This window comes from Hippocampus guttulatus, chromosome 14, assembly GCF_054856545.1.
Source record: "Hippocampus guttulatus isolate MCC_2025c chromosome 14, RoL_Hgut_1.0, whole genome shotgun sequence".
Classification (NCBI taxonomy): domain Eukaryota; kingdom Metazoa; phylum Chordata; class Actinopteri; order Syngnathiformes; family Syngnathidae; genus Hippocampus; species Hippocampus guttulatus.
Genome location: NC_141274.1, coordinates 12,573,185 through 12,587,262, shown reverse-complemented (window position 1 = coordinate 12,587,262; position 14,078 = coordinate 12,573,185). Strand labels below are relative to the sequence as shown.

The following is a 14,078-nucleotide window of genomic DNA, read 5'->3' as shown; positions in this document are numbered from 1 at the left end:
CGAGTGCAGTCGCAACCCCTCGCCACTAGGGGGAGCCCCTGGCACGCTCACGCGCACTCGCGCGCGCACGCGCTCCCAGCTAGCTGTAACCGGCTAGCCCCGTCTGGTCTCGCCCCGTAGAGTTGACACCCTTCCCCGACAAACCCCCCTCCCTCGGCAGCGGCTGTGCTGTACCATCGACATGGCAAGGAAATATCGCATTTTCTTAACCAAAGATGAAAATCTTCCAAGCCGTTTGGAATGAGTGAGTAGCGGCGCTGTTACAGAGAACAATTGTGTGGGGTTGTTTTCAGTGGCATTTGCGATGCAGAGCTCGGAACGGCAGCCTTGGTTTGTTCGTTAGCAAATTAGCATTGCTTGCCTTCAGCCGAGCGACGGGAGTATTTTGTATTCGCACCTTCTGCAAATCGCCAACAAAGCACTCACCCATCGCTTCTCCGAACCGGTTAACATCATCGCAAAAGACAGATTTCACGCCATTTCGGTTGCTTTGGTTTCCCAATGTTACATAATCTCCCTAGCCTCACTTTTCGCTGCTTCGTCCACAGTTTTCTTGATATAATACATGCCGCATTATATCAATATCCGTCGAAATGTTAAGAAAATGCGAGCGTCCTAATCCCCCCGATGATATATTGAATCGTGAAAGTAACTCAAGTTGTTAATTGCCACGGCGTTTGCTCGCTAGCTCGCTTAGCCACCCGTAGATAGCCGCACGGTGCTAACAAGTCAGCTTTTGCCCCCCGTAAGTCAGCTGAGTGAGGGCTTTCTATCAGTTACCCACACGGTACGTATGACACGATAGCTACGACAGCAGACTGCTGGAGCCTACAATCAAAGAATGCTTGCGGCTTAATGCTACTTTAATTCTATTGGCAAACGTCAGCTTCACAACAAGTTCGGAATAGCGTAGAGAGGCTATTAGCTAATTCAAGCACCCTTTGTCCATAGGCTCAGTGGCGAGCAGCACGAATAAGTAGGCCACATAAGTAGTTGTTTTGGGCTTGTTTGCTCTTGAACCCACACAGATAGTTGCTCACAATTCTTCGGATTTGCATTTGGGACACTTGAATACCTCTGGCGTTTTGTTTGGATGTTGAATGCTTAAACAGCGCTAAAATAGGGCAAGGACTCGCTAATTGTTGTGAGTATGAATTATTGGGTTGTTATGTGACATGAACATGCATCGCAATGTTTACTGACAGTAAAATGTCTTCCCCCCCCTCTCCCCCTCTCTCCAGTATTCATCGTGTGATGTGACCCAGAATCCACAATGTGTGAGGACATTTAGTTCGGAAGAAAACAATTCTTGATTCCAGTGGAATCTTTCATATATATTATTATTATTATATTTTTTTCTGTCATAGTTTATACATATTTGCACACACTCGTCCCCACCCACTTATAATCATCATGCCAGTTCAAGCACCACAGTGGACAGAGTTCCTGCTCTGTCCGATCTGCACACAAACGTTTGAGGAGACCGTTCGACGGCCCATCAGTTTGGGCTGTGGACACACCGTCTGCAAGATGTGCCTGAACAAGCTGCATCGCAAGGCCTGTCCCTTTGACCAAACGGCCATCAGCACGGACATCGAGCAGTTGCCTGTCAACACAGCCCTGCTGCAACTGGTGGGAGGCCAGGTGGGACACCTTAACTTTTTAATTGCAATGTTTCTCAACTTTTATTGAGCCCAAGACACATGTTTTACATTAGAAAAGGTCCAGGGCACACTATCAAGTAAAAATTGTCCCCAAAACTACAGCGCTACCTTGATTTAGGAGCAGGAATGACATCACAACACATTTATTTTAGTGTACGTCTAACCTATTAGAGCAAAACATTTGTGGACAATCTGAGTCTGATACAGATTAATTTATTGCCTGTCTTGGTCTACATGGGAAGAGGACTTTGAATGCAAAATCTCATTTTAAATCGCAATATTGAGGAGAGAAAAAAATCGCAATGAGGTTGTTTTTCAAAATCATTCAGCCCATCATAGGAATTGTATTCGCTTTGTGAGCGTGCTCAATTTCCTTGTATATCAAATCAATTTTTGAGTCGGATTCCTCTGCAATTCATGAAGACGCATGAGCACCAATAATTCCTAGTTGTCAGACATCCATTTGAAGGTATGCATAACATTTGTCAAAACCTTCCCTTTTTTTGACTGATGATGCAGCTCCGCTAGTGAGATGTTTGGCCATATTGTTACCTCCAATGGTCTGTGTGGCTTTGCACACTTAATTGCAATAAATTCTGTTGCATCGATGGCAACCTAACCTAAATTTGTCAGTTTCAAGCTCAAACTGTAATGGCGTGTGATCTCAGAGGTTCACTCGACTAAAAATAGGTGAAAATCAAGATGATTTCCTATTGGGGCAGCCAGTCTAATTTGTACGCCACCATTCACCCAAAGTCAGCAGGAATAAGCTTCAGCTCACCTGTGACCAAAATGAGGACAAGTGCTAAAAAACATAGATGGGAAGATATTTTGATATGGTAATGAATTCTATTTCTAGTACTCTCTAATTTGGGCCTTGAATTGAAAATGGCAGTGCCTCAAAGGAACAGCTAAAAATAGAAATGGTTCTTCGATATTTCCATGGTGTTTGTTCATGCTGTATTGGGTGATGACAGTTAAAAGATCAGTACATGTGGCCAAGTCATGAGCTTCCAATGATTTGAGAGGCTTATTCCTTTAACTCTAATGACGAATGATGAAGATGGCGTCTATTTTGCATACATTTGCCTCAATTTATACAAAATAATCATCTTTGACTGCATCATGTGATCTGATCGGCTGAGACTTTTTGGAGAGGGCCAAGGAATAATCTTCATATATCCACTGAGAGCAAAAATAAATAAATAAAAGTATCTTCCTCCTCCAATTTCCTGTTGACAATCTCAGCACATCCAGCATGTTCTACTCTTAGTATGCCATTTGCAAACTGTTAGTTGGTGTATTATTTAGTTTGGCATTGACCCAATTTCACTGAGAGCTTTGTGCTTATTGAGCCTTTTTCAATTCCCCCTCATTGTGCGCAGGTTCCTAAGGCTCAGCCAGTTGCCTTGATTAGCAGTCCTGAGGACACTCAGCACTATGAGGAGGCGAGGCAGTGCGTGGAGGAGCTGGCCCTCTACCTGAAGCCCCTCAGCAACACACGAGGTGCTCCAACGGGCACGTGCGCCATATGTGCTTGATCATCTTTTATGACCAGTTCTCATTCCTACCCCCCTTTCACAATAATCTCGGCAGATCCATTGCAAGCCGTCGGTGTGCTATCCGAGTCGGAATACAATAAATAGCGTTAGTGTGTAATCACTGGTGTCGACACCACATTGTGCATTTACCGGTGCGGTTGAGTCGCATGCCCCGACCGCTTACTCACGGCAATTAGTGCACGCGAAGAGTGAATTCTACATCCCGATTGACCAGGCTGCTGTTTGCTTGGGCACAAGCTTACATCGTCAGTGTGATTTGTGATGAGATAATTTTGGACAAGTCAACCAGATGGTGCGTTGTTATTCCACTAAAGCGCTGCTACTAACATTTTAATGATGATCTAACAGCAAAGAGCCGTGTGTTGATCGTCATTGGCACTTCAGCTCTTTTTAGCAGTAAAACCTTTAGTTTCCAAAAATAAAACGAGATTTATTTTTCGATTTGGCAACCATGATAGTCATCTGTAATGGCATGCCAATGGCATGTTGTGATACAACTCCTAACATGCCGTTCCGGTCCTCCTCACTAATCAGGTTGACTGTTCGTTGTGTTCGACAAGTGAAATTTGAAAACGTTCAGTTGATCCTGTAAAACTTGAGTCAGCGTGTCATGCCTGTGAGCTGTTGCTGCCAACATCGACACATGAGAGAGAACAAACATGTTGAGCCTCATAAAAATGGACGAAGCAACAAAACATTGCGTGACTTGTGACTGTTAGTTAGGAATTATAAATGTCAGGACCAACTCCTTGATAAGTTTCTTTAGCACAGCAACAGAAGACCTGGCTTGTATCCACCTTTAGGGTGGTCAATGCGACTACGGCTTCACTGCCACAACCGTTTTTATACAGAACAGCAGAAAAATACCAGAGTTTACCGTTTTAAAAAGGGTTTTCATTTGTGCACTCTTGCTTGAAATTATGATTGTCAATGTCAACATGATGGTGAAAGTCATGTAAAACAAATTCATGCAACCTGCCATTATGGTGGCTAATGTATTTAGCGAACTGCAGCGAGTGTACTATTTCGATTTAGCTCACCAACTTGGCATGCAATAAATTAAAAATGCATAAGTCAATATTGCAAGTCCTTAAAATAAGCAGTATTGATTGTGCAATGTTGACCTTAGCCCTGTTTAAAACATGTACAGTGAAGAACCACCCATGTGGTTGCACTGCAAATTAACATGGAACTACAAATAGGAAGGAGGGAGGATGGGGGGTTCACTGTACTTCCAAGGCACACGGGCGCTTAAAGGGTTCATTTCTCATGTCGGAAAATGGCTGATGAATCTCTTGGCCTAATATTTCACCAGGGGTTGGTCTGAGCAGCACGACCCAAAGTATGCTGAGTCGACCCATGCAGAGGAAACTGGTCACTCTGGTCCACTGCCAGCTGGTGGAGGAGGAGGGCCGCGTCCGGGCCATGAGGGCCGCCCGCTCTCTGGGTGAGCGAACGGTTACGGAACTCATCTTGCAGCACCAGAACCCCCAGCAGTTGTCCTCCAACCTGTGGGCTGCTGTCCGTGCGCGCGGGTGTCAGTTTCTTGGCCCAGGTAGATTGCCCGCCACCACAGCACCCCCCCCCCCCCCCCCCCCCCCCCCAAAAAACAAAAACTGACTGATGTCTAATTTTGATCATTTCTCCAAGCGATGCAAGAAGAGGCCCTGAAACTGGTCCTTCTTGCACTGGAGGACGGCTCGGCTCTGTCTCGGAAGGTTTTGGTTCTCTTTGTGGTCCAGAGGCTTGAACCTCGCTTTCCACAGGCCTCCAAGACGAGCATCGGCCATGTGGTGCAGCTCCTCTACCGGGCCTCCTGCTTCAAGGTACGCCAGTGAAACTTTTTTTTTTTTTTTCCAGTTTCTTCAGTACAACAATTTTGTTCTTTTGAGTATCATTCTTTGGTCCAGTGAGAAAAACGGACACTGTTAAAAAGAATGTGTATGTTCTTCTATGACTGTCTAGGTGACCAAACGTGACGAAGATTCTTCCCTCATGCAACTTAAGGAGGAGTTCCGTACTTACGAGGCTCTGCGGCGTGAGCACGACTCCCAGATCGTGCAAATTGCCATGGAGGGCGGCTTGCGCATCGCACCCGACCAGTGGTCTTCTCTCTTATATGGCGACCAGTCGCACAAATCACACATGCAGTCTATCATAGATAAGGTGTGTTCCTTTGTGGTGTACTTAAAGTGCCGTGATCAAGTATTTGTCCCTTCTTAAATTAGAATTTTTTTTGCCAAGTATCTCTCACCGTGGTTCGTTGACGTCCTCTAACGCTTTAGAAATGGCTTTGCGTCCCTTGCTCGAGGAAGAGATGTCACTTGCTTTAGTTTTCATCTTGAATTTCTTTGGATTCGGGGATTTAGTTGCAGTTTAAGATATTTTTTGGCCCACTTCTTTTTTGTCAGATCTATTTATAAGCCGTTTCGGTTGGTGGTATTCAAACTTGGGTGTGGTCCGTGAAAAGTAACTCAGCTTTCCCCAAAAATGTGATGAACCAACGTTATTCATGGCTTGACAAGGGATTGGCGGGTGCTTTCTTTCACTCGGCCAAAGTAGCTTTGAATATTTTTTTCTTCTTTCATATATAATGTTACCATTTACAAACTTTTGTTATTTAATTGGATTAGATTTGCCCGATGTTTGCATTTGTTTGATGCTCTTAAACATTAAAGCATTAATAAGATAAAAAAAATGAATTTGAGAAGGAAGCAATTTTTTTCCCACGGTACTGAACATACAATGTTTTGCACGTTTTTCAAAGCGTATTTGATAAGGCGGCCTGCCAAGCGTAGAAGCACTGACGCGTTGACTCCCTGTTTCCGTGTGACCTACATAGCTGCAGACCCCAGCATCCTTTGCCCAGAGTGTCCAAGAGCTCACAATTGCCCTGCAGAGGACTGGAGACCCAGCCAACCTTAACAGGCTGCGGCCTCACCTTGAACTGCTCGCCAACATTGATCCCAGCCCCGGTAAGAATAAAGCAAAAGCGTCCCAACTATTTGTATTGAGCAAGACAAAATAGCTGAGCTGCGAGCTGAATTGTTAAGTACCGTCCAGGTATGAAATTGTACTATGAAAACATAATCCCCGCTTTGCAAATTTCACACCCAGACGCTCCCCCTCCCACGTGGGAGCAGCTCGAGAAGGGCTTGGTGGCGGTGAAGACGGTCGTGCATGGACTTGTGGACTTCATCCAGAACCACAGCAAGAAAGGAGCTGACCCTCAACAGGTAGTCGTTGGTCAAAAATGAATGCAGCGGTTGTTTTCCATGCAGTAATAAGCAAAATGTGTTTGTAGCCTCCTCAACACAGCAAGTACAAGACGTACATGTGCCGTGACATGAAACTGAAAGGAGGCTGTCCCCGTGGAGCGAGCTGCACCTTTGCTCACTCTCAGGAAGAACTGGAGAAGTCAGTCTCAATTAATTCAATATTGGTGTGGAATATATACATTGCTTTCTCTCTCTCTCAAAGTATTTAAACGTCCATTGTTTTTATTTGTGCACTTTAGATATCGAAAGATGAATAAGCGCTTGGCAGCTCGCCTCCCCGGTTCAGGCGGCCCAGAAGAGGGACTTTCCCTCGACGTGGCCATGACCAGGAAGCCTTCGCCCCTCACTAACGGGAGCATTGCACCCTCCCTGCCCCAGCTCATCGCACGCGGTGCAGACACGGTCCCATATGAACTGCTGCGGAAGCCCCTCAAAATGGACGGAGGGAGTCCAAGTGCTCCCGGATCACCACCTGATCTGTGAGTTGACAATTTATGATACTTCTGGGTGCATTCTTGTGCAGTCGAGTAAGCTGAGATATTCAAGATCCATCTCTGGCACAGGGGGGAAAAAAACTTGAATCAAAATGACAACGTGCCAGAAAATTTGATGTTTTAAAAAAAAGCAAAACGTTTCAAAATATTGGCTTCCGGATTGTCTAGCATTCATAATACTTGTGCACCCGTGGATGTTGCTGAAGAGGATATTTACTGACCTGAAGATTTTGACTCACTATTTTCTACTTAGGCTGGACCCTGTGCCCAAGACTGGTATACCTCTGCCACCTCATGCCCTGGCTCACCCGCGGATGGCTCCAGAGCATCTCTCCGGTGTGAAACAAATGCCTGTCGCCCGAGGTTCGCCCGTGTACCCCCAGCAGCAGCTCCCTGAGATGTTTTACTCTGACACGCGACCCCCACCATCTGCTTCCCAGTATGAGCCATCACAGTATCCACCAGGTATGATTTAGCTAAACACACTAACGCGCATCTGTGTTGCTTCTGTAAACTGACTTTTCTTTCCTGATTTTTCAGGGTACCCCTACCAGCAGCCACCGCAGTATGTTTCTCGCGATTACATCCGTAACCCTCTACCCCCTAGCGACTCAGGAGCACCTTACCACGACCCATATCCTGGTTACGGCCCATCAGAGCGCCCTTACCAGTCCCCCCACTCGGGTCCCCCCTTTTCGTACCCTCACCCGTCACACTATGAACGTGTACGCCACGGGACCTACGCTGGCCCGCCGCCTCCCACGCAGCCGTACCCATCTCAGAGGGATGGTCTCGTCAGGATAAGCTCCACGCCATTGGATGTTTCCCCGCAATCAGCCGGACAGACTAACTCCATGTACCACCACGAGCCCAGTGTGCGGGATAGATACCCGGCTGAAAGCTACTACCCACCTGGAGCCCAATCACAAACCATGAGGACCTGTGTCAGGGTGAGCCGTTTTCAATCATTTGTAGTTATTGATGTATCCCCGCTCTATCCTGGCTCATCGTTAGGCAGCAATTGTTTAACTGGGGTTTAACTGAATACGCCACTTACTTACTGTAATGGGCTCTCATGACGGAAGCTGTTTATCGAACACCAGGAGATGCAACGCAATGAACGCGGTCACGCAGGAGCTGCTGTCAGCCACAGCTCACACTCACACAGACTCACCAATGTCACGTCACCCCACCAGGCTCTGCTCGTGTGTCTACCAATACTACAATTCACACCGTTTTGCAGTGTGACTGTGTGCAATGATTAATTGATCACTAATTATCAAATTAATCAATGTTTTAAAACACAATTAATCATTTGCGAGACCCCTCTTACTTTAAATTGGCCAACTCTTGGAATTACAGCCTTTTAAGGGTAAATATTCTCAGATTGGTATAGTCCTCCATGAATTAATTCTTAAAATAATCATTAGTTGTTGTAATCATCCTTGTTCAAATACATTTGCGAAGGTTTTAAAATGTGTTTTCACTGCATGTCATCTTTCAATGTGGTCATCCAGCATTCCAAGCAGTCCAGCACCTTCATGTTTCGTTCCATGTCGCAGGCATCATATGCCGGGTCCCAGCCCAGTCTGGACTATCTCCACCGCCGCCGCCTGGAGCTCCTCTCCCAGCTGGAGGAAAGGAAAGTCATCTCTCCTCCGCCCTTTGCGGCCTCCCCCACTCTCTCGCACCCGTTTCCCAGCGACTACCCTCCTGAGGTTAGCATTGTGTCAATTTCTTCCTTCTGTTAATGATTTCAGTTGTAACACAATGTGATTTGTTATGCGGGTACTTCTGCAGTATGGCGACGAGAGCTCCAATAGCATCGGGAAATGCAGAGAGCCAGACTACGCTGGCCAATACTCGCCCTGGTCGTGTGATACCATTAGCTCCTACATTGGCTCTAAGGATGCCAAACCCAAAGATGTTATGGTTCCTGACACCATGGACATGATGGTGAGTTGCGAGTACAAACCGAATAAAGAGAAGCATCAGCACCGTAAAAAGTTCTTGGAGCTTTACTGATCTTCATGTCTCCTGTCAGAATGTGGACGCTAAGGTTCTGAGGGAACCATCGCTGGATGCTCCTCGCAGGGGGGCAGAAGTGAAGGACGATGACCCCATTATTCCATTTGGTCCCCAGCCCACCGTGTCACGCTTTGGTGCCATCTCCCGTACCTCCAAGACGGGATACCAGACCGGCCCTGTCCAAGCTATGCTCTCCACAACCCAGAACCCAAACTCTAAACACATGTCCATGGCCGGTGCGAGAAAAAAAACATTCATACTATCGCGGCACAAATTTGTTTTCGTCAGCCGCACGTTAATGTACGATTTCCGTTCCATCAGAATACATGTATGGAAGCCATGCAGGGTGGGGCGGAACTTCGTACCCTTCCCACCAGGCAGCCCAGGACAGAGAACAGTTAAAGATTGAGCTGCAGCAGGTCAACCAGCAGATCAACCAACAGACACAGATGCAAAGCATGGAGGTACATGTTCTGTGCAGAATTGATTTATTTATTTTTTCGAATGATGTCACATGGATGTCGTGCTTTGGCCTTGCGTGTCTTAAAGGGGAAGTCAAGGGACAAATTATAAAATCGTCTATGCCAAGTCAGTCAACAGCCAGCCAAGTCTAAACTCTCCTTTGCGATGTCACACTTGCCAGCCCGGGCCCCTCCCCTTCGAAAGCGTCTCACACACAGTCACAGATGCAACAGTAGAATGTGAGGATGGCAACTCCAAATAGACAAAAATAATACCTGCTCCTCCCATGCGCGTGATTGTTTAACAGTGCTAAATCTTTTTTCCCCAAAATTGATCAAGGGGATAATTGGTAGACTGCTCCACTGTTTAAATATTTTTTATTTTTTTATTTTAACATTTGACTTCATTTGTACATATGTATTGTTGCTCTTGGCGAGAAACCTACATCCGAACTTGGTCAAGTTCATTTTTGCCCCCCTCACAAAGCAATACTATTGAATTGCCCCCACGTGGGTCTGTTCATTTCACAACCAAATCTAAAAAGTGTTGAAAATAGCTTGACCTTAGGTTCCTTCTTGTGTTCACAGTCTGCCAGTAACCCTTTACTGCTGCAGAGAGAAGCCAGTGCCTTAGCAGGCCCGCCGGTGACCAGCAGCCAAGTTCAGGCTGCCGCCGCCGCTCAGTCGCAGCAAGGCCCCAAGTGGCCAACAGGGGGGGGCAGTGCTGCGGTAGTCTCCAGCGAGCAGCTAAGCCTGGAGCTCCACCAGGTGGAGAGAGAGATTGGAAAACGCACCCGTGAAATGGCTCTGGTGAGGATAATTTTTTTCATTTGGCCATTTACAATGATTCAGATACGTTTAGAGCACAGCTGCAGATAGCAAAAGACCACATGAGTAGCCTGTAGGCCTATTCTCAACAAGTTCACCAGTGAATGGGACATTGTGATTTTCTTGGAATGGTGTAGAATGCAGAAGTGTTCATTTGAAAATGTAAACATGGCTTTCGACTCTCGAAACAGTGTTGCTATTTGAGATTTCCTTCCTATGGGTGCGAAAGTAACATGATTGGTGTTATCATTTCATCAACATTAGAAGCGCAGACATTTAACACAGCAAAATGTTGATTTGTGAATCCAGGAGAACCAAGTGGCCCACGAGGTCCAGCAGTACAAGATGAAATCGGCTGAGAATGGACAGCCTGAGCACAAGACTCAGCTGGAAGAAATCTCCCTTGCGCTCGGGTAAGTTGAAGCGCAATTGTATATTCTCACATCTCCCCAAGTGCTCTCTCTCGTCACCTGGCTTCCTTTTTTTTTTTAATGTGGTGGAATGTCTGTGCAGTGAGGTGTCAAACGGCTCCAGTAGTCTGCAAGAAGGTGCAGTGGGCGGGTCCATGCTGTCACTGACAAACAAGACGTCTACGATGAGCCTGTGTGCTGACCCGGTCGGCACGGGCTCAGAAACGCAGAAGAACGGGGTTGTCCATTCCTGCTCTTAAGCAGTACACACACACACACACGCACACACACACACACAGAAGATGCTCTGTTAAAAAGCATGCGCAGGCATACATACACATTCGATTTAGAAGATGAGCAGTATCTGCCGTGATATGTACTTTCTTTCTTTTTGTTCTGTGAATGAGCTTTTTTTTTTGTTTTTTTTAATTAATGACTTTCCTCGCCTGGAAACCAGAGCAAATGTTAACATTTCTTTGTGTGTTTTTGTTGTTCCTTCTCTTTTTTCCCCCCCTCTTTGAATTCTAGACTTAACAAGGCTCACATTCAGGAAGAGGAACAGGGTGGTGATGGTGACAGTGGCACTGAAAAGGGAATCACTTGTTCCACCTCTGAACGCCCCCACCGCCCTCCACACACACACATAAACACGCACTCAACATTCTTATCACATGGCGTGCAAAACAACAATAACAGAAAAACGGTTATTGAGGCAAGCAGCCTCCGGATTCTATCGCCATACTTATGCGTGGAGGAGAGCAGCAACACGCAAGTCAGCCCCCCCCCCCGCCCCCCCCGAATTGTTTAAAAAAACACACACACAAAAAAGTGGTTGCACAGATCCAGATGGTCTGGGAAGGGAAAGAACACCACCTGACTGCCACAAGAAGCATGAATTATTTTATTTTATTTTTTAATGAATGCATTTTTAGGATGTCTTGTCTTTTTTTTTTTTTGCATACTTAACAGCAGTATATTAAATATTTAATGGAAGCATTCTGTTTTAAAGATTGCAACTTTCTTGATAAGGGAATGTGCTTCTTCCTCACCCACTGGTCACAATATTGCACCCCCCCAAAAAAACACAAACATGAAGCAAAAGTGCTTTGGCTGAAAGCACATCCTCAGGCCGGCTGCATCCTGCATCAAAGTCAAACTTGACAGATGAGACTTTCCCTCCTCAGAGCTTCTCGTCTGGCCACTCACAAAAAGCCTCCCCATTGGGATGATCTCATCGCATGGTCGCCTAACTTCTATGAAGTTGCCCCCCCTTTTTTTTTATTTTTGGGGTTTGGTTTTTCATGCTTTACATTGTTAGAGTTTTAGGGGACAGGGAAGCTCAGGCAGGCTGTTTTGTGTGCACTCCAAACCATCAGGAACTGCCAGGAAATGTTTTCACAGTAGCAGCGTTCACTGCACGTATTTAAGAATCATCACACGCTCCAGTGCTGTCATCATCACCACCGCCATCATCACCACTAGGCGTGGCGCGTTACGTTTACTGCCGTCACATGACACAGGCCGCCACGGAGTCTGTTGGGAGGTGGACGCCAATGTTTTTTTGTCTGGAGCTCTTCTCGACACTCGCCTTGTTTTTAACCCCCCCCCTCCCGCAAAGTGCTACATTTATCGTTTAGGTACACAGCTCACTTATACATACGAGTATGTATACATACATTAATATACTAAAGCACTATTAACGTGCCACCTCTTATTCTACTCGCTCAGCATTTATATTAAATGATCTCTACTTTAGAATCGAGATGTTTTTTTGTTTTTTGTTTTGGTTTTGACGGTTTATTTTTCTGTCCACTGGTTGCCAACACAGACTTTATCCTTTCCCAGACGAAGGACTTTCTGTGCGCATTTGACGTGTGTTCACTTAAATCTTTTGTGTTCAAACAAAGATAAGACTATGCTTCCGAAGAAGACAAAAACAATTCTGTAACTTTTGGGGGGAGGGAGGGGGAGAATTTTTTTGAGGGGGGACTTTAATGGAGCTTTGTGTGTGTTTGTTGTATTGTAGAAAACGTACCCTCGGTTTCCCCCCCACGTTTTAATATAATTTGCCCTCAAATTGTGCTGTAATTGATGAAGATGAGAAAAGCGTTCACATCGCTCCTGAAGAGAATACTCAGCAAGATGACTAGACTGACCTCGGATCATCCTCATATTTCTAAAAATTAAGGCCTAAATGGTATGATGCCGCAATGTCATAATCGCCCCTTTACAAACAATGAAATGCTGCCAAAACAATATATTTTTCAAGGAACTGTTTTTGGCCCCCTTTTTTTTTGCTTTCTGCAATAGAATGAATGTGACCTGCAAATCAACAGCTGATGTACTTGGGTAACATTCACAGTCATTTAAAAAAAATTATGCTCTCCGTTGAGCTGTTTTTGTCACTTTATCAAAGTACAAGTCAACAACAACAAAAAAAGTCTGCCTGACTGCTCTCCCAACACCTTTTAGTTTGGATGTCATCACATTTGGGGCTTGACCACATCGCGAATAGCAAGACATGCCGATTTGATGTTTCCGAGGGGAACTGCTGCCTACTGCCCGATCACTGCCCAGTTAAATTCCCAGCTCCTTTTTATTTTATTTTTTTTTTTAAACCTGAGCTGTGTTACCGCTGTTTGTGGCTCGCCTTTTATTTCACTGACTTAGTGGGCAACAAAAATTGCAAAATGATTTATTTTATTTTTATGATTGCTTCCCTTGTAAAAATAAATAAAAGTTTAAAAAAAATCTCTTAAATTAAGGTACAGGTTTAATTTCAGCAAGGAAAAAAAGGTTTTATATGTATATTATACTCCATTAAGGAATGTCTAGAATTATCTTCCTCCAATGTGGATGTAGCCATTACGACGCCATTTTGACTTTGTAAGAGAATTCACTGTGTGAAAATTGGTTTGCATTTTTGTATAATACAATCTGCTTTTTTGTTTGTTTGATACGAGCAAGAGGTCAAACTGGAAGTTTGAGGAGGAAAAAAATAAAATGAACCTGTGAAATTTGACACAAAATGTAACTTATATACGACAGTGATTCCGAGTTTAGGGGGGAAAAGATTAAATGAGATTGCTAACTCTTGAGTGTGGGTGTCACTTTATTACAAATCTTCAGAAATCGTGACATTTTGTCAATGCATATTTTCAAAGCTTTGTGACCAAATTAGTCATCGCGATGGGGATTTTATGCCACGATGAAATTACCTGAAAAACGACCATGTATATAGTAAGGCGTTTTTTTCGGCTAAAACGCCTTACTATACATGGTCGTTTTTTTCGGGCCAAAAAAGCCTTACTATACATGGTCGTTTTTTTCGGCAAAAAACTCCTTACTATAGT

At 45.0% G+C, this 14,078-nt stretch overlaps 1 protein-coding gene across 2 annotated transcripts; it reads left to right on the top strand.

Moving 5' to 3' along the window:
- Positions 1 to 85: 85 nt before the first annotated feature.
- Positions 86 to 13,823, top strand: rc3h1b (ring finger and CCCH-type domains 1b). Of its 2 annotated transcripts, none has more exons than XM_086128984.1 (19): positions 86 to 244; positions 1,242 to 1,644; positions 3,050 to 3,170; positions 4,542 to 4,781; positions 4,877 to 5,052; positions 5,192 to 5,392; positions 6,069 to 6,201; positions 6,344 to 6,462; positions 6,531 to 6,643; positions 6,744 to 6,983; positions 7,252 to 7,463; positions 7,539 to 7,948; positions 8,516 to 8,716; positions 8,799 to 8,954; positions 9,043 to 9,262; positions 9,348 to 9,490; positions 10,076 to 10,297; positions 10,625 to 10,728; positions 10,829 to 13,823. In XM_086128984.1, the coding sequence occupies exons 2-19, from the start codon at positions 1,414 to 1,416 to the stop codon at positions 10,983 to 10,985; spliced, it is 3,399 nt and encodes a 1,132-aa protein (XP_085985110.1). In that variant the 5' UTR covers positions 86 to 244; positions 1,242 to 1,413; the 3' UTR covers positions 10,986 to 13,823. The 2 variants fall into 2 exon arrangements, with proteins under 2 accessions (XP_085985110.1, XP_085985111.1); XM_086128985.1 differs by having other exon boundaries at positions 87 to 244; positions 8,561 to 8,716.
- The last annotated feature ends 255 nt before the right edge of the window (positions 13,824 to 14,078 follow it).